Here is a 22,961-nt window from a genome sequence, read left to right on the forward strand (position 1 = left end):
TCATTTCCCGCAAATATTGTTCCCGCAAAGCCCGCTTCGTAGTAAATATTATTGTGAATTTCACCCAGAAGTAAGGTCCGGTGTGTGGTTACGAAGTACGTGTTTACTTCTAAGCAAGCAAATATGCAGTGACGATGAAAAATACTGTATACAAATGCATGTCATGTACAGAGAGAACTAAGCATTACTTCAGAACCAGGCGCGCGTTCTAGTAAAAAAAAATAACAATAAAAGAAAAAAAATGCCCTGGCATGTCTTTCGTGGCGGAGTGTTGCTAATGGGATTCGTTGAACGCTGTATCTGTAAATAAATAAATCACATGGTGTGTGTGTGTGGGGGGGGGGGGGGAGAGAGAGAGAGAGAGAGAGTGATATGCGAAGGACCAAGTCTGCCCTGTTTCTCTCACTGTATCGACTTCCACTTTCTTGTTGGTGTTTATCGTGTGTGCGTTAACATCCCCCCCCCCCCCCCCACCTTCCCAAAAAAAGCATGCTTGTTATCGTGTTATTCGAGCCGCACGAGTTGCGTTTCGCAAGAGTGTGTATTTTTCGGCACAGTCGTTTCAGTGTGCTTCTCGCCATCGTCAGTCATCGACGTTTCTTTATTCCTTCTTCTTAGCGGGTAATAACCGGGAGGAAGGGGGGGGGGGTACGTGATGGCGTCGTTGTTTGCCTGTCTTAGGTGTTGACACCGACTGGCAAAAAGAAAAATTGGCCGCGTATCTGCGTGCTTCGCTGCAAATATCGTCTAAAGACGATAGAAGAGGCGCTGCGTGAGATATGGACGCCATCTGGTAATAAGTCGGGAAACATGAGTGCTGTGTTGCGGGCTGGTAGTCCCGGCGAAGCGGCAGGCGAAGACCGGCGGTGACCAACGCGACCGGTGGGGACACCGGCCAGCCCGAACACGCTGTTTGGCGCGATGCGCCGAAGGAGAAGAAACGTCCGCACTCAACGAGTACTCTCCACAAACTCTGACTTACACATCGCCTGGGTAAAACAGGAATGCCAGAGCGGCGCCCCCTGTCATTCGTACAATGCAATACTGAACCGAAACCGAAACACAACATGAGCTTGTGCAGAGGGCACGGAGGAAGACAAGTTTCAGCGCAGTCGCAACATTGTAGGGCGAGTAGGGCCAGAAGGACCGTCACGACGAAAACCTGCCTCCTCAGTCGTATTCGCCTGGAACGTTGGTGTGGCTTCGCGTTCCCTCCTCCGCTCCTGGCCTTTCCACAAAGCTACTGCCTAAGTACGAAGGCCCCTACCGCGTCCTACGTCAAGCATCCCCAGTTAACTATATGATTGAGCCTGTTCAATCATCTACGGACCGCCGTCGTCGCGGCCGCGAGACTGTTCACGTCGATCGACTGAAGCCGCATTATGACCCACCAGTTGTACCTGTTCCTTAGGTCGCCAGGATGGCTCCTTTTACGCGGGGGAGTGATTTGTAACATGGTAGGGCGCAGACAAGAACGCCTGCGAAAGAAGAAGACGAAGACGGTTGTTGTTGGCGCTCGCGCTTGCACGGCTTGGACCGCTGATCGCTTCAGCTGTGGCAATCTTTTAATAAACGCGTTACTGTCTCAACGTTAAACGCATACCATCAAGGTCTTTAAAATTGCGTATCTATGTATTTTCTATTAAAGGAACACACCACCTAATACTTACCTAATGATGTTACGCCTCAGATATGCGTAATATTTATTTTTGATCGACAACGTTCACAAGTATGAACAGCCGTACCAGTTCAAGATGGGTGGGCGGTAAGCAAGTGGTTCAACATTGGCCGGTTGGCTGAATCGGGTGACGTGCCGACAAACAGAAAGATAGAAAGACAGCCATGCAGGTTCTTGTATATACACATTTCATGCTCAAACTGTAAATTATGTAAATTACATGTACCATAAAACATGCTGTATACATAACGCTGTACATATTTGCTGGCATGTTCAGCAAGTCATGTGTACTGTGTATATACATAGTCATGTACATTGTATATATTGTGATAAGTGTGCGCATGCTAGTTCTTAGTAGCATGCATTAGGGACACCCTGTGAACTTCGACATTTCTGTTAAAACGTTTTGTGTGTATTGTGTTTCGTCATTTGTGTATGTTAATGTTCTTGTTGTACGGACACTGTTTCTAAATGTTCGTAAGGTCCTACGATGATATAAACTTTTTCTAAACAGACAAAATTTCTGCGTTCAAGTTCCCCAAGAAAGACTATCGTCTTTAAAACACCACGTGGTGTTACTGCACACCCTTCTCTGTTATGCAACGTTTTGGGAGGCCGCATGGTTAGATCCATTGGCGTAGCCAGGAGAGGAGTTGGGGGATTCAATCCCCCTCCCCCCGAAATTTGTAAGTGTTGGATGTGTATATATAGAAGCACACATGAAAACACACGCGTCAACATACATAAAGGGTGGCTGAAGCCCTCTCCCCGCCCCGAAAAACATTTCTGGCTATGCCTTGTAAGAGTCACGACAGGCCTCTTACATCTACACAATCGACCGAGAAGGAAAAGAAGAGGATGGTGGTGATGACTTTCGGCCTTTGAGTCGTTTTATGCTTGCGCTTAAGGGACCGTCTGAGTTTTTATTTATTCTGTATATAATACCACCCGATTCGTGGCCTCTCCCGCCTAGTGGATTCGTGCCATTGCAAGGTGCACAACATGCCCGTAGTGGGTTGAGCCATGCACTTTGCACCAGCCAGTCGACCAACCTTGGAGTGTCGGCTTGGGCCGACGGCTCTGCAGACCATCCGACTCTTCTGCTTTTGCGTCTCGAAACCGCGAAGAAAAATTCGTCCCGCGACAAGCTAGTCACGTGACCGTGTCTAGCCTTTCGACCGACGATGTTCGTGCTGGACTGGCTGAGCGACGTTCTCTCCTATCTGGGCATCTGGCAGAAGGACGGCAAGATCCTCTTCCTGGGCCTGGACAACGCGGGCAAGACGACGCTGCTGCACCGGCTGAGCGAGGACCGCATGGCCCAGCACGTGCCCACGCTGCACCCAACTTCGCAGGAGCTTCGCGTGGGCAACGCCCGCTTCACCACCTTCGACCTGGGTGGGCACTCGCAGGCGCGCCGCGTCTGGCGCGACTACTTCCCCGCCGTGGACGCCGTCGTGTTCCTGGTGGACGCGCACGACCGCCCCCGGTTCGCCGAGTCGCGCGCCGAGCTGGACGCCCTGCTGGCAGACGAGCAGCTCGCCGGCTGTCCCGTGCTCGTGCTCGCCAACAAGATCGACAAACCAGGGGCCGCGAGCGAGGACGAGGTGCTCAAAATGTTCGGCCTCAACGGCCAGGTCACCGGCAAGGGCACCGTGCCCCGGGCCGAACTCGGGGAAGTCAGGCCGCTCGAGACGTTCATGTGCAGCGTGCTCAGGAGGCAGGGATACGGAGACGGCTTTCGATGGCTTGCGCAGTACATCTAGGTCGTGTACGAGCTGTGTGCAGTTGGGATGGAGTGAGGAACCGAAGAAGACGGGACATAGAAGAGTTACGGTTTGGGTTATCATTGATGTTCCGTGTTTGAGAAATGGATTTGTGGCACAAAACGGAAAGAAGTGCGCATTAGCGAGGTATACACCGCATTACACCACTCGTGAAGGAGGTGTAATGCGGTGAACGCCAGCTGTGACCCAAACTGCAACCCATCGTATGTCCTGTCTTCTTCGGCTTCTTCCTCCTAAACTCAAACGATGCGCCAACAGTCAGTGGTTCTGTAGCATCTCTAGTTTGCCGGATGACGGAGCGATGGTAAAGTGTTACAGCGTGGTTACACGAAGTCGCTGTACGGCGCCGCCGTCGAAGAAGAGTTGAGGAAGGTGAACTGCCAGGTGGTACGCTGTCGCCGAACTTGGTGTATAGCCTTGCCCGCGCGCATTCTTTTTGTAACTTTTTTTTTCCTGCGCGAAGGAACGTTTCTGCGAAGATTGAACGTCGCTGGGTATTGAGACATTAAAATGGTCTGCGCGGCACGTTTCCACGCAGTCTTCTTCCTTTGTTTGTTTGTATTTATTTATTTACTTATTGTCATTGCTTCCAATTCATGCTTCCAGCATACTTCCAACGCAACGAACAGCTAGCATGTGTGTAGTTGTCTAAAAACAGAATCCTTCCCTTTCTTAATTGCTTTCTTTTTTTAAAATATATTTTTATTTATTTCCTGCGTCCTTCAATACATGGTCAACCTTGGGTGCATTGTTTAACCGTGCTTTGAGCTTAAACAACGCGCATGCATGCATAATCACTTAACCACGCCCAAGAGACGACAGGCCGTGGAAAATACCGTCTACTTTTTTTTTTTTTTTTTTCGGTTGCATCGCGCCGTCGCTTCGAAGGCTGTTTGTGTAATCCGCTCGTAGCTTCCAATGGACACGCTGGCCGCAAGACATAGCCTCAAGTCTGTCAAGATTGCAATTCGCGGGGTTATTTTTTTTTTCCTTGGGTGCGGTCCCTGGTGGCGCGTGCTTAAAATATTAACGGGGTCTCCAGCATCGAATTACCGCGATAGCCGGACGCGACTCCTCCCTGAGCTACAGCGCCCTTCGCTGGCGTTCGAGAAGGCGAAGAAGACACTGCGCGTGACTTTAAATCATAATCTCAGCCTATGTTATGTCAACTGCAGAACGAAGGCATCTCCCAATCGTCTCCAGTTTATCCTATCCTGTTCGAGCTGATCCCATATTATCCCTGTGAACTTTCTGATTTCGTGTTCTATGAACTGTTTTGCTAATGCCACCTACCCGCTGTGTTATAACAGAGACATTGTCTTCATTAAAGCTAAGTGCATTGATTGACTAATTATTTGAATGAATGGTTGATTGAATGAATTAACTTAATTTTTGAACGTACGTGCAGTCGGACCGGAAGCAATTAAATAAAACAACGATAAAAGGAATGTAAAATAGTATAGCAAGCTGCCCTTCGAACTGACTGCAGCAGTTGTGAGCACTGTTGCGAGGCATGCCCGGGTTGTGCAAAACGTGCATGCGTCGTGCAAGCTGCGCATGCGCTTGTGGTTACACAAGATGTACAGAACATGGTTTGTGTGCCTGTTGAACAACTGCGCTGTTTGTTGCGATATCCCAATGAAGAGCGCGTAGTAGTGCTTAGCGTCTCGCTTAATCTCTTGCTGGTTACGTTAGGTGGTCGAAATTGATCCGGGATCGCCCGGTGCCCTATACGGCAAGTCGATCTCTTAATCAAAGCGTGGTTTCGGTACGTGAGACATCATGAATTTTTTGCTTTTGTGGTTGCTGTTATGTTTCTAAACAGTGTCTGATTTGAAAGTTTTCTATAGCTATACGAGACGACGACGAGGCAAGAAAGCAAGCCACAGCGTTAGTGGTAGCCACGCGACCCGAGCTTGCGCTTGCTTGGATTTTGGCCCCTTGGCGTCCCTCGTCGTTCCTCTACGTTTATACGTGAATAAATCACGTGACAGTATATTCAAATTAAAGAGGCAGGGAAATTTGGGTAAGAAATCGTGCGTCGTTTTGTGTTGCATCGCGGGGGCTGCAGGCTGTCGAAACAAGGTTGTGATAATTTTTAAAGAGTAACTTTCCGTTGCGTCTTACCGCGAGTGTTGCCTTCTGTTCCTAACTATAGCGCTTTGCGTTCTTGGGGGACGACCAGCAAACGTGCCGGCTTGTCACTCTGCCGGCATACCTGCGACAACGTCAGGCAACGGCGAGCGTATGACGTAGGGCGTGACGCATGAGATGGGAGCATGCGACGTCACGCGCGGTGTCTTTCAACTCCCGCGTCTCTTCTTCCGTTTTATAGTTTCTTTGCGGCGACCTAATTGTTTGTTTGCTTTGCGACGGTTCACTAATTTGTTCCAGCTTGTGCCTATACACACACTCGTGCAACTCCTCGGCTTTTTGGCACACGGTTCCTGGTTTCGTCAGCGCGCATTTGTAAACGTCTTGCCGTTTTTTTATCTCCCTCCCCCCCGTTTTTTTATCTCCCTCCCCCCCCCACTCTCCTGCGCCATGGGAGAAATCAAAGACGATTAGGATATAGTTCTAGTACACTTCAATTAGGAGGCTTAATTAGTAGCGCAGCGGGATAGAAACCGAAAAAAAGAAGGAGTACTGGACCAACTCGCTGTCCGCATCGGTCGTATATGCGGTGCTCGGCTGCTGACCCGAGAGTTGCGGGTTCGATCCCGACCGCGGAGGTCGCATTTTCGAAGGAGGCGAAATAATAGAGGCCCATGCACCGTGCACGTTAAGGAACACCAGATGGTCGAAATTTTCCGGAGCCCTCCACTACGGCGTGCCTCATGATATCGTGGTTTTGGCCCGCAAAACCGCAGATATTATTTTTAACTCTTAATCGCTATATCAGAGCGTGTGGACGGCAGGCAATGTATTACGCCTGATAACTCGTTAATGCGTTTAGCTGGGCTATAGTTAGAATTGACTTTAAGCAGCCGTTATTCGAGAGCCCCCACTATACAGACTACATAAAATCCACACGGGGCAAAATCTGAGATACTTCAAGTGTTCATTTCAACAGCTGAAGTCTAGCATTTGTCCTGTGTGGTTATCGGTAGTCTGTAGTTTGTGTTCGCTAGAATAATAGATGCACTACACGGCACGGCGCAGCCGAACGAACGGAATCAGAAAGAATCCGAAATGTTTTTATTTTTCCAACGCAATTGTTGGGGTTCCTTCAGGCGAAAAGCTGCGATATACAGCTTGAATAGTCCCATACTCGTCCAGCGCAAGTGCCTCGCAGAGGTCACGTGTTGAGCCGATACTGCGATGGCTTCTCGGAGGGTTTATAGCTTTGCCACTGCGTGACGTAATGCTCTTTCTCCTATAGTTTATTATTTTTTACAGCGAAAGCTGTTATGAGATCATTTCACCGGCCGTTTTTGGCGCCGTAGTTGTCCGCCGCCGCCGCCGCCGCCGCCGCCGCCGCCGCCGCCGCCGCCGCCGCCGCCGGTGTCCGTAACCAGTATCGCTCGAAATAAGAAAAAAAAAAAAACGAAATAAGAAGAAAACTCCAGGATGGAACGAGGTTCGAACCTGGGCCCTCTGCGTGGGAGCCCAGTATTCAACCTCTGAGCCATTGCGGTGCTTGGAACTGCTATGCAAAAAGGTCCTATACAGACTTCATGTCGGGAAGGAACCACATTAGCATATGCAATATAGCGTGGTAGAGAGTAAAATAAGCACCAAGCGTCGCGCAATGCATCACACAACGCGAATTCTGTAACCAGGCGTCACACAATGCTAATTGCGCAATGAGTAGGTTGTTGAATGCTTCCAACCCATTACAAAGGACTCTGCCATAATTCTTCATCGTCGTCAGGCACAGCGTCAACAAAGTGCGCATAATGCCTTGCATGCGTTTAGCAGGTACCACGGCTCTTCGTAGAATGACGAAAAATGGCCCAGTGCCAGCTGCCCTACTTCTCAAACATTACAATGACTTATAGCGTAGTGGGTTCCTCGCAAGTGCACTTATAGTGGTTGCCAAGGAAGCCCATAAGCGCATGATCCATTTCCTCGGGGTCTCAGATAAATTACAGTGATTTCGAGCGTAGTGGGTTTCTCGCAAGTGCACTTGTATTGGTTGCCAAGGAAGCCCATAAGCGGATGTTCCATTTCCTCGGGGTCTCAGTAAAATTACAATGATTTAGAGCGTAGTGGGTTCCTCGCAAGTGCACTTGTATTGGTTGCCAATGAAGCCCATCAGGGCATGATCCATTTCCTCGGGGTCTCAGTAAAATTACAATGATTTAGAGCGTAGTGGGTTCCTCGCAAGTGCATTTGTATTGGTTGCCAAAGAATCTCATAAGCGCATGATCCATTTACTTGGGGTCTCAGTAAAGTTCTTCACCCCACCCCGTCTCTCTCCCACGGCAACGTATGTTATACAGCATGACGGGAGAGGGAAATAGCAACCGGGCGTCACCCACTGCAAATTACATAACTGCTGGGCCGTTTAAAGATTCCAACGCATTACAAAGGGCTGAGCCATAATTCTTCATCGTCATCAGTCGCCGCGTCAACAAAGTGCACATAATGCCTTACAGACGTGCGGCTGGTGCCTCGCTTCTCCGCAGAATGACGAATAATGGCTTAGTAGGTGCTTTCCAACTTCACAAAAATTGTGATTTATGGCGTAGTGGGTACCTTGGTAGTGTACTTGTATTAGTAGCCCCAAGAGAGCTTACAACGGTGCTTTAGAAACGCCGCTCTTCCCGCTTTCGCTGTGACTGTGCTGCGGTTTCAGCGCAGGCCTGGGGTTTTTTCTTCTATGGTTGCTTGTCTATATAACTCGCTGGTTCGCCCTGCGCTTTGTGGTTTGCGATGATAGTGCAGTCGAACGCACGTATAGTATACGTCACTGCGACTGCGCAACGCGGAAACATGCGCCGCGCCGCGTGGATTGGCATCGTTGCGCAGATGTGTGTGTGTGTTGCAAGTCTCAAGAAACCACCGCGCCCCTCTTTGCAGCCAAAGCCCTTGTTTCTTGCGTGGCTGCAGCCCGCCTTTTTACTGCCGGGTTGAAAGCTGCGGTCTCTCGAGGTGGCAGCTGTCAGCTTTGTTTACGGCTTAGCGCCTGTCGCCTCGTGGCTTCTATTCTGCATTACACGCGTCTTTAGCGTCCGCGTTGCCGTGGCAACGTGGAAGAAAAGACGCCTCTCAACGGAAAAGTGGGTCGGAAAAGTTTCGGTTGTCTTTCCGTTATGAACGCACGTGTGCGCCAACAAACGATCGCTGATCTCCATTGTTGTTCGCCTGTTTTCTCAGAATCCAGCCGGGCGCGAAACGCGTCGCGATCTCGTAAACAGTGTTTCTTCTTTGTTTTGTTCTTTTTAAATTGCGTCTTCAGCTGTGGGCCAGCTGCAGTCTGAGAGAAGGGAGCGCCTATACACCTTGGTGTACTCGGTAGCTACTGCGTAGTACGCGTGGGATTAAATAATGTTCAGAGGTATATGCTATATAAATATAAGCTTCGTAGTTGCTTGATGTAATCATAATCGCGATAGCACAATGACGTATGCACAGATATCCTGCGCATACTTGTTTTATTCATTTCGGTAAGGGCACATATAGTCCTAAATGTAACAATCAGCGCAAGGATGCACGCTGATGAGAATACAAGGACATGCCCTCGCTTTAGGCCGGGGTTTCTATGACATCGAAAATGCGTTGCAGAATGAAACATAATAATTGTTGGAGTTTAACGTCCCAAAACCAAGATATATGATTATGAGGACGCCGTAGTGGAGGGTTCCGGAAATTTTGACCACCTCGGGTTCTTTAACGTGCACCTAAATCTAAGCACACGGGCCTCAAGCATTTTCGCCTCTATCGAAAATGCGGCCGCCCCGACCCGGATTCGATCCCGCGACCTTCGGGTCCAGAATGAAGACAAAGACCGAAGGAGAGTAGTACCGATCAAATACTGGTGAGATATTGGTTTGACGTTAGGAAAGACGCTTGCTGCTGCTACGCATTAGAAAGCACGTCGCAGTGTCGTGGATTGGGGAAGGGAGTGTGAACGCTAAGAGAGAGAGAGAGCAAGAGCAGTGTTGTAAATAGCCGCTTTCTTCAGGTCAGTTACACCACCCTCGCGACAGCTTTTATTGGAAGCCGTCGGAAGCCAGCGATCAGGGAGACCAGCCGAACGAGGCGATTGGAGACGATTGTTTTGTCATTATAGAGCATTTATATGTTAACTTCGTGTATACATCTGACTGAGCGCAACATGCGGACTTGGCCGAAAGGGGACGCTCTTTTTTTTTTTTTTCGTCGTCCGGTTAATGAATTTCGTGTTACCTTTACAGCACGTAGCCAGAATATTTTTTCAGGGGAGGGGGGGGGGGGCAAGGCCTAATTGTTCGAAAGAAAGTCTTTCCATGGCAAAAAGAAGAAAACGTTACCAGGGAATATAGAAGGTTGGACAAATTTTGGGGGGGGGGGGAGAGGCCTGGGGCCCCCGGCCCTTCCCCCCCCCCCCCCGCCCCTGCCTACGTGCCTGTCTCACGCCTTACATATACAACCGCAGTGACGAGCTGGAATATGTTGGCTGACTTCTGGCTTACCACTCCATATGCATACTTATATCACAAGTTTATTAGCCTTTCGATATGCTCATTACCCCGTCTCGAGTTCTCATTCGAACATTTTCTATTCTTTTCTAACGCCTCTTTTCGCGCTAATTATAGGCTCCTAATACGCAGGCAGACTCGTTACGTATAACCCAGCTGCGACGCGTCTGTTGTCTCCGCAGCCGCGATCGCCGTTCTCGCATGTCGCAGTATTCTCAGCCGCGTCACCGGCGCGCGTCTAAAAACAGGTCGACAGGTAGGTACGCACGCACGCCGTGTCGGCTTCGTCGTTCGGTCAGCGGCTCGCGGATATTCTTCCAGCAAGCTGCTCAACCTGTATACGAATAAACGAGGCCATTCGCGCCCAGCGCTGCAGTTGTGCGAGGAAGTACACTTTTCCCACTCGTGGCGACGGCTTTCGCCGAAACCGTTCGGCTTTCCCTTTCGCTTGTAACCTTTAGCGCTACAAAACGACACAACAAGGACGACAGGACACAGCGCCACTCTGAACCGACGTTTTACTGCGTCACATGTCTTTATGAGAAACCAGAGATCCGAAGATCATGCGCAGTAAGTACAGTTCTCTGGAATCGACACGACAAGTGAACAACAGATCATTCTCATTTAACAGATTTTTAAACCCGCACCGACAGAGCAAGTACATATCATAAATAGGCAGTTTTAGTATAGCACACGCAAAGATAGCGTTCGTTGCGGTCGCCCGCTATTTCCGTCTTAACGGAGGGCCCGCAAGAGGATAACGTACGACGCATGCGCAGTGTCGACAAACGCTAACGCAAAGCTTTGCGTACGCCATTCTAAAACTCCCTAATACCGCTGGTTAATGCGCAGTGATCATTATAGCGTGATGAAGCAGCACCCTCATTGAGCAAACGAGAAGCGATGTGTACTGTTGCCTTCCTTGTGTCGTTTTGTTGCTCTAAAAGTTACTATGGGCAAGCACCAATTAGCCCGTCAGCGCACTGAGTTTACCTTTCGCTACATCCTCACTATACGTGCCAACGGGAATTCGACCGGCGGAACCGAAAAAAAAAAAAAAGAAGTGCCGTTTGAATAGTGGTGTGCGCAAACACGCGGAGCCTACGCCAGTCGACAAGCACCGTACACTCTCGCTGTTCGTTCACCTGTCGTCATTAAGTATAGCATGTGTACAGCCTGCGTGGCGCTAAACTGATGGCAGCCACTGCCGCCCGCTACGCTTCAAAGGAGTCCCGCATCCCGCTCGCAGGGACACACACACACGCAGGCGCGTTGCGTGTTCTCCGACCGCATCATCCGGCGATTGTGATCAGCTGCTGCAGTCTGCGCTTCTGTTCACTATACAGCTCGCGCCAAAAAGCTGTCCCGGATAATACGCTATGCACGCTTGCGCGAACAACCGACGTCCGTGCTGTGAGAGTTTCACAATGGCCCCCCTCTTTCTCTCCCATCGACTTCCTTTTCTTCCTCTCTCTATTAGTCGTCGCTACGGTTACGCCCGCCTCGCTCACTCTCAACTGTCCTCGCGATGTGCACAGACTGCTCGCTGCCTCGCAGCTGAGGCATAGACAGGCAGCAACTGCGTGCACTGGCGATTGTTACCGCTGCTCTATTCTTTCTCTGAGTTATTTTTTTCTGTTTTCACCCGTCTGGCTTAGGCGGCGGTTCGTACGCGTGAGTCATGCGTCCTCAATGAGGCCTGGCCGGCCTGGCAGCCGCCCCGGTGCGCTGGCTGGACTGGAGGACGTCGTCTGTGTCGATCCCTTCCCAGCGTTGTCGTCGTCATCATCGGGGACCGACCTAGACACACGCTCCTGCAGAATGACCGCGGCTCTGCTTTCGAGAGCGCTCGTGTTGCGACGCACAACGGGGGGAGGGTCTCCTAGAGCGTGCTTCCAGTATCTACTGCACGCTGGGTGCCATGGGCTCCCCTCTTTAGTACCGTGCAGCACCGCGATATGCTGTATAAAGAGACGGTCAGTGTGTTGCAGTTAGCCGGTAGCTCGTCGTTTCGGGGTCATTTAACTATAGAATGTGTACTGACGCTGCGTATACATCGTTTGGTAATAGTTGTTTGACTGTGCCTGATACAGTGAAGTTCCACACGCAGTTTCCTCAAATCTTAACTCTCTAGCCAATGGTTCTCAGCCATGGACGGATGTTTCGGGGACCCCTTGTGGACCGGTGGAAGTGATGTGGGACCCCTGGCAGCGAGAGAAACAAAAAGGGCGGGGAAGGGGGTCATAGATTAACACTGCATGCAGCGTTAAATAGGTGCATTTTATGCCTTCTTGGCGAAGAATGGTCAAACTAAGATGTCACGACAATTCGATCTCAGCAGCTTGTCAATAAGTTGTGCGGTCTGCAGCCACATTCATCCTGTCTCATTGCTTTTAAACTATGCAAGCCTAGAAAAACTATGCTCGCGTGCATATGTCGTAGAAAACTGCAACAAAATCTTTACAGTCATCTTATGGAGAAGGGGGAGACATAAATCAGCTCCGCCGCAGTGCAAAAGTGTTATACGGTGAAGCACACACAAAAAAAAATGAGTAGGGGCCATTGTCACGAGATATAGTGTGCCTCCAAAAACGCGTTTTTTTTTTTTTCGGGGATGGCTTTCGCGGACCCCCAAAAATGGCTTCGCGGACCCCCTGGGGTCCGCGGGCCCCAGTTTGAGAACGACCACTCTAAGCCCTACATTAGAAGGCAGCGTGTGAACTTGTCGTCAAGTCCGCGGGCTTGATAAGGCGGAGTATGCTATATTTGCTAAGCACGGCTCAGGGATTTCTTTCTTTCTGTGTGTGTGTGTGTGTGTTGTGAACTGCCGGTAGGATTATATCTGTGCATTTTTTTTGACAGCGAAAGTAGACATATTTTACAAGCGCATACCTAGACGACGCCCATAGCTTTTATTGTGGAGTATAGCGCACAAAACACAGGGGCATATAGCCTAGAGAGACGATACAGGCGCTCAACCCCTGTGTTTTTCGCGCTACCCCGCAATGCATCCATAGCAGCTCGGCTTTCCTATGTACCACCCTATAGTTTGTCAGCCACTGCTCCGTTTTAGCGAATCTCTCGCTATGCCCGTCGTGATCGTAATCTACCCACCAAGCAGCGGCAGTGGCGGTCGCATTCGAGGCGGTGAGGGGTGCTCGTAAGCGGTACGGTGCTTTACAAAACATCCCGGTAGCGCGTGGAGGCGAGAGATTCGAGATAGCGTCGAGCGCGGCATCGTCATCGGCGATGCCGTTGTGTCTCGAACCTTGTCGCGCCCGCGTGTTTCGCCTATCGCCGTTCATCGCTTGCAACGCCGTTAATGTGCGGTGAAGGTGCGCGGTCGCCGATGCAGCGATAAGATATTCGCTTTCTATATTTTTTTCTTCGTATTTTATGAAGAAAGAATGAGAGAGAGAGGGAGAGATCACAGAGTGTATTCCTAGTTTTCGTTTCGCGAACAAAACGAAAGATTTTTGTTCGAACAAAAAAAAACGCCAGGCCTGCGCTGAAACCGCAGCACAGTCACAGCGAAAGCTGGAAGAGCGGCGTTTCTAGAGCCCGTTAAGCTCTCTTGGGGCTACAATACAAGTACACTAGAAAGGTACCCACTACGCCACAAATCAAAATTTTTGTGAAGTTCGGAAGCACCCACTAAGCCGTTATTCGTCATTCTATGGAGAAGCGAGGCACCAGCTACACGTCTGTAAGGCATTATGTGCACTTTGTTGACGTGACGACTGATGACGATGAAGAATTATGGCTCAGCCCTTTGTAATGGGTTGGAATCTTTAAACGGCCCACCAGTTATGTAATTTGCATTGGGTGACGCCCGGTCGCTATTTCCCTCTCCCGTCATGCTGTACACGTTGACGTGGAAGAGAGACGGGGGGGGGGGGGGGCGAAGAACTTTATTGATACCCCGAGGTAATGGATCATGCGCTTATAGGCTTCCTTGGCAACCAATACAAGTGCACTTTCGAGGAACCCACTACGCTATAAATCATTGTAATCTTACTGAGACCCCGAGGAAGTGGATCGTGCGCTTATGGGCTTCCTTGGCAACCAATGCAAGTGCACTTGCGAGGAACCCACTACGCTATAAATAAAATTATTTATAGCGTAGTGGGTAATTTTTTAGAAGTAGGGCAGCAGGCACTGTGCCATTTTTCGTCATTCTACAGAGAGCGTTGGTACCTGCTAAAAGCATGTAAGGGATTATGCGCACTTTGTTGATTCTGCGCCTGATGACGATGAAGAATTATGGCAGAGCCCTTTTGTAATGGGTTGGAAGCATTCAACAACCTACTCGTTGTGCAATTCGCAATTGTTTGACGCCTGGTTACAGAATTCGCGTTGTGCGACGCTTGGTGCTTACTTTAATCTTCTACCACGCTATATTGCATATGCTAATGTGGTTCCTTCCCGACATGAAGCCTGTATAGGAACTTTTTGCAAAGCAGTTTCAAGCGCCGGCATGGCTCAGAGGTTGAATACTGGGCTCCCACGCAGAGGGCCCAGGTTCGAACCTCGTTCCGTCCTGGAATTTTTTTCTTATTTAGTTTTTTTTTTCTTATTTCGAGCGATACTGGTTACGGACACCGGCGGCGGCGGCGGCGGACAACTACGGCGCCAAAAACGGCCGGAGAAATGATCTCATAACAGCTTTCGCTGTAAAATAAAAAAATAGGGCAGGACCAATTTCGGCTTGTTCTCTATGTATATATCTATGTGTTTGCCTATTGCCCATGTAGATGTCTATGCCTCTATGTATATGCATCATTGGATTGAGTACAAATTAAAGCAGTGTTGCTGGTATAACGGCGGATAGTTGCAGCCTATGCATTAGCCGACATTACCCAACGTGGATCCAAGCATAGCAGCCGGCTGACATTTGCGAATGGTAAGACAAAACTATACCCGTCGCGGTGGTGTAGTGATTATGCTGCTTGACTTTTTACCCGAAGGTCGCGGGATCGAATCCCTGCAGTGGCGGCGGCCGCATTACTTAGATACACGTTAAAGAGCACCACATGGTCGAAATTTCCGGAGCTGGCGTCTCTCATAACCTTATTCTGGTTTTCGGACATACAACTGCACAAATTATTATTATTATTATTATTATTATTGTTGTTGTTATTATTATTATTATTATTATTATTATTATTATTATTATTATTATTATTATTATTATTATTATTATTAAGGCAAAACGATATAGGCAGCATTGGTGACCATTTAGCCCACACTACAGGATATTAGCCATAACTCGATCGGCCATGTATATGCGCATTGAGAAAAAAAAAAAAGAAAAAAAAACCTTCTTGTACCGTTGTTTTCGTACATGTACCTTGAAATGGCTGCAGCGTATCCTCTTAACTTGTGCATTGCTATATCGGACGTCTAAACAACATCATTTTATGCGTTATTATTTAATTTCTGTAGCTCTGGACATACATCAGAAGACGCCATCGCGGTTGGTTGAGGCTTTGTTCTCGCTAATGCTAACTCTGGCCTTTTATAACAGTGCGTGGCTAAAGGAAATAGACTCGGAGACTTTACGCGCCATAACTACGATGTGATTCTGAGAGGCATACACGGGCCATGGGGTGTTCGGATTAATAGTTTATTTATTGTCTTTTTTACGTGCGCCTAAATTTAAGTATACGGGTGTAAAATAGCGGTTATCGCATAAGCTGTCTCCCGAAGCAGCAAGCGGGGATTCCACTTTCGCGTGGATATTTTTCAGCGTGACGCTACGAGTTACAACTGATAAGCAGCCTCGGTAAATCTGGAATGTCAGTGACGCGCTGAATTCCCGTGCATAGGAACGTGCTCACTCGATGACCGCGGATAACTTGGGACACGACAGAATAAACACTTATTTTTTCTTTTTGGCGAACACCGACGGAATGCATTTAAATGATGCTCGCACCTTATAGTCATTTCACTCGCTCGTGCACCCGATCGCCTCTTGTATATCGCACCGCTCGCTTTGGACGTCGTCGATATTCCCGTGGCTTGACTGCAGAGTAAGTGCTTTGCATGTTGAATTCCATATGGGCAGCCTGCGCAGTCGCACAGTCGTGTGCAATATGAAGGGGAGCACCAAATTCCTGTTCAAGCAGTGATTACTCGTGCTGATACGAATAACGAACGTAACGTATTGATTCGCAAGAGGCATAGATTTTCGCTTGGATATTTTCTGTTACGAGCACGTTTGTGCTTGCCACCTGCGTTTAGCTTCTTAAATGCAATTTTGTTCCCTTTGGTATTGTTCGTGACTGTATATACCCTGTCTCTAGACGAGAAGTCGATCGAGGGACCCGTTTGTTTGTTGTAACACAAAACCTCGCAAGGAAAGCAGAAGGCAAAATTATTCGAAATTTAGAAATTGTAAAGCAAAGGAAAATGAAAGTTGAGGGAAGAAAAGGGCAACTTGCCGCTTGCAACGTGTGAGCCGAACCCACTTCGCGTGAGCTATACATAGGGGCCAAGTGGTATGATGCCCTCTATGCATGCGTCAGCACTTACCTGTATATATATCTGTATCCGGTGGGTTCCTGACCCTGCAGCTCCAGCGGTGATGCTGGCAAAATAGTGAGAACCAGGAAGCGGCGCGGCGTAGGTTACTCATGCAGTTACTGGCTCCACACGGGTAAACCACCGACACTGGCACAATAGCGATAGTTACATGCACCGCCAGGCAGAACCTTACTTTTCATCGAAATTGTACGGCGATTCTGCTCGGGCCACGTGACCTAGAGCTGTTGAGGTGCAAACCAAGGAGGTTTAAAAGAAATTCTGCAGTGGAAGCTCTCGCAACTTCTATGCACCAAATGTGCAGCCAGCCCTTGCGCATTACTTTACCTCAAAAGTATATAGCCTTCTCGCGCGATGTGCGATTAGAGATGAAATGCCTTTGTTCTGCTAACATATGCGAGGTTAATTATATAGGAACAGGCGGCTGTTCCCGACGAAGGTATTAGGTCCGCATGCATATAGGCATCATAATAATAATATCTGGGGTTTTACGTGCCAAAACCACGATATGATTATGAGGCAGGCCGTGGTGGAGGGCTCCTGAAATTTCGACCACCTGGGCTTCTTTAACGTGCATTGACATCGCACAGTACACGGGCCTCCAGCATCTCGCCTCCATCGAAATGCGACCGCCGCGGCCGGGATCGAACCCGCGACCTTAGGGTCAGCAGCCGAGCGCCGTAACCACTGTTCCGCCGAGGCGGACGATATATTGGTAACGTGATTCCTAATAAAATTTTACAGACTTTGAGGCTTCTTCAGCAAACCAGTAAATCAAAGAGACACGCTGAGCAGTGTCTCTCCGGGACAACGAACCGTTTTAAACTCGTAGGCCGCGTGAGGCAAACGATACTTTTTTTTTTTTGTTTACCGCCGTAAGCTAACGTTTTATCGTGCCTTTAGTAAGATGGCGTACCTGTGGCTTCACTTTCGGGACGTCGTTTCCACTCCAGCATTTCGGTGCAAATAGGCTCTCCTACGTGAAATCGTCGCAAAAAGCTTTCATTCGCGCTTGCTATGGTGAATGTTTGCCCGTATAGACTATAGAGTTACTGTGTGCGGTTCCTTTAGGATTTATATACAGTAACTCCGTAGACAAGGTGGTGACGTGCTTCACAACCGGATTGCCGTCTATCATTGCCGTTCTTGGGACTCGCCAACCCGCCGCCCAGCCGAGTCCCTCCCCCGCAGTGTTCGTGACTCGTGAGTCACAGCATCATCATCATCATCATCATCAGCATCCATAATACAGCAGCCCTCGGCATGCGCCTGCATTCATGCCATGCCTCAATTTTTTTTTCACGCTCGAGCAGGCCGGGAGATGTGGTGCGGAGAGAATGGAATTCGCGGCGCAGGGGCGGCGCTGATGGACCGGGGCGGACCCTGACGATGATGATCGTCTTTTTATTGCTTTTTTTGTTTTTCTTTCTTTTTTCTCTCGCCACTTCACTCAGTCGTGACTGTGTCACGCGTGCACGCTCGCGTCGTCGCCATCAACGTCCTGCAGCCGCCGTGTGTCCCGTGCTGGGCGTATACACTGTGTGGTTAATGGCCAGCAGGTCTCTTGGTCGAGAGGCTTTCGTTCTCGTCCACGCGTGGCAGCAGCTGCATGAAGAGGGCGTCCTCGTGAATCAAACAAATAAAAAAAAAGCTTTAAAGGGACACTAAAGAGAAGCAATCAATTGGTTTAGATTGATGAAGTGTGCTCGGAGAACTCTTGCGTAGTTTATTTCACCACCATAGGTTTATTATTAGAGGAGGAAACCAAGTTCAAAGTTTCGTTTTTAAATTTCGCGCCGAACTTTGTAATTCGTGACGTAAAAGGTTTCAAAGAGCATTTAACGTATTTTGGCGCCACTGCCTCGACAAAATTTCCACAAACTCGTTACGTCAAGTCTCTGGCCCCCTCAGAGGACCATGTACTTCGATTTAACCGATTAGGAACTACGTAGGCCCAAGCAGGCGCCGTCAAAAATATGTGACGTCACGGGAAATGGTGCGGGAATTCCAAGGTGGCGTCACCACCTGTATTCTCTTTTTGCGCGTTTTCTCGCTTATTAAGCGTCTTCTCGCAGCAAGCGTGGTGTTTTTGGCATCGTGGAAGACTACTTTACTAATGCAAGAAAAATCGTTTTGTTCTTTAGTGTCCCTTTAGAGATCATTTCTCCAATATTTTCTTCGTCTCTGTTTGGATTAAAATCGACTATAGTATATAATAATTATTTGCACGAGGGGTCGTCCTTCCTTTTTTTGTGTGTTAGTGTTTAGTGTTCACGCTATTATAAACTACTGTGTTTGCCAATGCCCCTCGTGAGCCAGATTTACTAGGCTACAACATCAGCAACGAAGAGGACTTCCTTGAGCTCACGGCTCGCTCCGACTGACAGAAAAAAAAAAAAATCTGCCTGTCAGCCCTGCGCATAGCTTAGCGCCTAAGGTGCGCTGCTACGATGCTCGAGGACGCGGGTTCGACTCCCGGTCACGGCGGCCGCATTCCGATGGGGGCGAAATGCAAAAACGCCCGTGCACTTGATTTAGGTGCACGTAAAAAACCCCAAGCGGCGCCCCCCCCCCCCCCCCCGACTTTGGTGTGCCACATAAACATATCGTGGCTTTGGCACGTAAAACAAAAATTATTATTATTATTATTATTATTATTATTATTATTATTATTATTATTATTATTATTATTATTATTATTATTATTATTATTATTATTATTATTATTATTATTATTATTATTTATTGATGCCTCAGCAGAACAGCATAGTTCGCATTTGGTGGTGCAGCCATGTTCCGCAAAACATTCGGCACCGGCTCGATGAATACTGTCACGGCACAGCTTGCGGACGAGCCTGGAAAACGAGGGGGGACAACGCGTTGTGGTGTAGTTTTCGAGATGTTCCCGCTTAAATTGGTTCCCACAATGCACGAATAAGCTCGAGGTCTTCTGCGCCTTCCATGCGAGCTGTATATGTCGGCCGCGTTTCCGCGTACCTTGGTTGTATGTAAGCGACAAGAGTGATTGCGGGCGTCGGCGAGAGGCCGTCCCTAAATTATGCATCGCTTATCGATCCGCCGAGAACGATCATTGTGCCTCGCACGCGGTCCCTTCGCCTAAACACCGCGAAAGAGCGGACAAGAAAAAAAAAAAGAAAAGAAAAACAGAAAGCGAGAGAGACGGGGAAAAGAAGAGAAGGACGAGCTTGAGAAAAAAAGTTTGGAATCGCCAGGGGGGCGTGGCGTTCCACGAAACGCAGCTATAATATGCTCGTGCTAGAAAGATTCAGCTGCTTCGTCGTACTCCGATGTGATTCCTTTCGAGCCGCCTGCAGCTGCTATTGTTTACCAAGAACGCCCTTTTTCTCAGTTTCGACCGGTGTCGTCTGTCGTGTCGTATTCGGTGCGTCTCGCCTCGTTTGGCATTGTGGTGGCGTATCGACCCCCCCCCATCCCCGTATCAGATTGCAGTTTATGAATGTGACTGGACGTCACACCTGGGATTTTCCTCTCTCGTTCCCTTTCTCTCCTTTTAATATCGTTCGATTCAAAGAAAGGCTGGAAATACACCGCTGACTGTCTTTTGGGAACCTTAGATCGCAGAACCGGACATTAACAAGAACGAGAGACACAGGACGTTCTTGTGACTGTCCGGTTTCGCGCTCTGATTTTCCCAAAATCTATGCACCATCTCGCCGAATTTCAAGTTTTGTTAAAGGCTCTGTCTTGTTGGCGCAACCTCTTGCCGCAATGACTGCCTGTTTCTATCAGACACATGATACCCCCCCTCCCTCCCCCCGCCAAGCTTTTGTCGTGTATAGCACACAGCAATAAGCGATTACAACGACAACAGCGACAACGTTGACAAGCAACAGCGCTTATTAGACAAGGACGCGAGCGCTGTCTCACAACTGCTGTGTCTTCTTTCCTCCGTCCTTGTCCAGTCAGCGCTGTAGCTTGCCAATGATGGATTATCACATACTGGCGCCAAAGTTTCTCTTCTAGAACAATAGCAACCACGACAACGACAATGTATTTCTACTGAAAGGTCTTTTTTTTTTCTCTCTCGGGTAACGATTGCCCGAAGGCTGTTAAAAAAAAGAAAAAAGAAACACAGAAAAGCCTGTATTATTTTTTCAAAGAAGGCATGAGAAATAAAAAAGTGAGAGGATGAAAAACAAAGCGTAAGTACCGACTTGCAAAAGGTTTACCGGGACATATATGCTGTCGCAGTGTATACTGAGCGCGCAGTTTGAATTTCTAGACAACATGCAATAACATCAGCCAGGTCTGGTCGTCTTGTTTGCGTAGTTTTTAGATTACCTCCATATATATCGCGGGAACTGATTCTTTGTGTCGATCATTCGTCAATTCGTTCATCCTCTATGCCTTGTTTCTTTTTCAATTCATCAATTCCTTTTTTTTTCGTTCATCTCGCACTTATACGGCGTTGTGTCCAAGCTCCGTGACACTAAAATGAGAGAGAGAGAGAGAGAGAGAGAGAGAGAGAGAGAGAGAGAGAGAGAGAGAGAGAGAGAGAGAGGACAATACCCGGCGAGAAAGGTCAAAGAACCATCAGCTGTCTCGAATGGCGCGAAAAAGTAGGTGGAGAGGAGGGAGGTTAGGGGAGGCGTTACTTTCTGTCTCCCCTGATGTGGAAAGAAAGAAAGAAAGAAAGAAAGAAAGAAAGAAAGAAAGAAAGAAAGAAAGAAAGAACAGGGTTGAAAATAACGCTAAGGAAAAATATCCCGACGAAGCTGCTGCACGCAACAAGCACAGGCAGGTGGGAAGGGAAGGCGGGGGTGCTATGATGTCCGTAGTTGTGGGGGAGCGGGGGAAGAGACTACGAAGGAGCTGCTGCACGCAACAAGCACATGCAGGTGGGAAGGAAAGGGGGACGTGCTCCGCTGTGGTGGGAAAGGGAGAAAGAAAGAATCCCGGCTGTCTTGGCCCAGATGTCGGCTTCTGACGTCCGTCAGTCCGTCCCGCCGCACAACGGCGCGCGTAGAAGCAGAGCAGAGCTAAGCGTCGCCCCATCTGAGCATCTCAAGCGCCGGAGCGATACGTATACTACGTGTCGTGCGACCCACTTTTGACGCTCGAGACCTTCTCCTTCTCCAACTCCGTGGTTTTTCCCACACACCCCACTTCTTTTTCCATTTTTTCCCCCTCGAGTATCCAGCAGCTTATTTTGTTTATCTAATCTTTTATCTCTCTCCCGTTGCGTCCGAAAAAAAAAAGAAGAGAAGAAAAAGGAACTGTTCTCTGGAGGACTTGCGCGCACTTTGAGAAACAAGAGCTCCGAGCTGGTCGCACAGCGGAACGAAGACTCGTTCGAGCGACGGCGGGTTGTTGTTGTTGCTGTCCCCTCAGAGTCAATGACACGTAGCGACGACGTCGAGAACTAGATTGCTCCCCTCAAACGCGTTTGAAGAAAAACGTTAGTCGCTAACGGCAAGGCAATCGGTAGAGATTTCGGTTTATGTAATGCTGGACACTGGGTGGTTTATCTTCCTGTGGCGGTGACATGGAGAAGAATATCGGCTTCTTGCGTTTAGTAGTTTCGACTTCCGTTAATTTAATTGCACTGTACAGGTTCACTGATTAGGTGTGTAATCTTATTGTTCAGTCTTTAAATTGCGTTTTGTTTAATGCCTTGTTGCACACATTATTGCGTACTCACTCAAAATCCTTGTAACCCTGCGTGCATATATACCTCTAATCTTTCTCATTATCGGAATGTGCTGTTTTGTGAGGTGTTTCTATTGTGTCCCTTTTCCCAAATAGATCTCTATCGCCAATCCTCCTTGAACGAGCATCCTATTTCTGTCTTATATTCTCCTTCATCCTCACACTTCTTTATTTAATGGATAAACGGACTTGGGCTGTATATACTTCCATCGGAAACCATTGTGTCCTTTAGTCAACGTGTTACTGTTCATAGGAACACATGGCGTCATTTGTATAGGTATGCACGATAGTGCCGTATTACTGCGGAAGGAAAGCAGAACAATACAGGAACTGCAGCTGGCGCAAGGAGCAACCTCATCATACAGTCTACAAAGGAAGAAAGCAGGGCGATTACAGTTCCCGCAGCAAGTAACCACATCCGTATACAGGCTCGTGTTGGTTTTACTGTTCACTAAACGATGGCTGGCCTCGGCTAGAATTTCTATAATGATGGCTAATGAGCGCGAGCATTGGCTATAATGTCGATAGAGTTAGATAATTGTGACTGCTGTTTCTGTATGTTCGTTAACTAATGGAATTCCGACCGATGCTGATGCAATATGTGACAACTCCTCAGCAGGGAGTTGATGGTGATTC

General features: G+C 48.6%; 2 protein-coding genes across 18 annotated transcripts in view; both read left to right on the forward strand.

Annotated features, from left to right (window-relative positions):
- LOC119374220 (MAP/microtubule affinity-regulating kinase 3) overlaps positions 1–22,961 on the forward strand; it is a 209,561-nt gene that overhangs the window by 27,617 nt on the left and 158,983 nt on the right. The gene's annotated exons all lie outside the window — the stretch shown is intronic.
- LOC119374222 (uncharacterized) lies at positions 2,863–3,720 on the forward strand. Its single transcript, XM_037644302.2, has one exon. The coding sequence runs from the start codon at positions 2,863–2,865 to the stop codon at positions 3,442–3,444; it is 582 nt and encodes a 193-aa protein (XP_037500230.1). The 3' UTR covers positions 3,445–3,720.

The sequence above is a fragment of the Rhipicephalus sanguineus genome, chromosome 11 (genome assembly GCF_013339695.2).
Source record: "Rhipicephalus sanguineus isolate Rsan-2018 chromosome 11, BIME_Rsan_1.4, whole genome shotgun sequence".
NCBI lineage: Eukaryota > Metazoa > Arthropoda > Arachnida > Ixodida > Ixodidae > Rhipicephalus > Rhipicephalus sanguineus.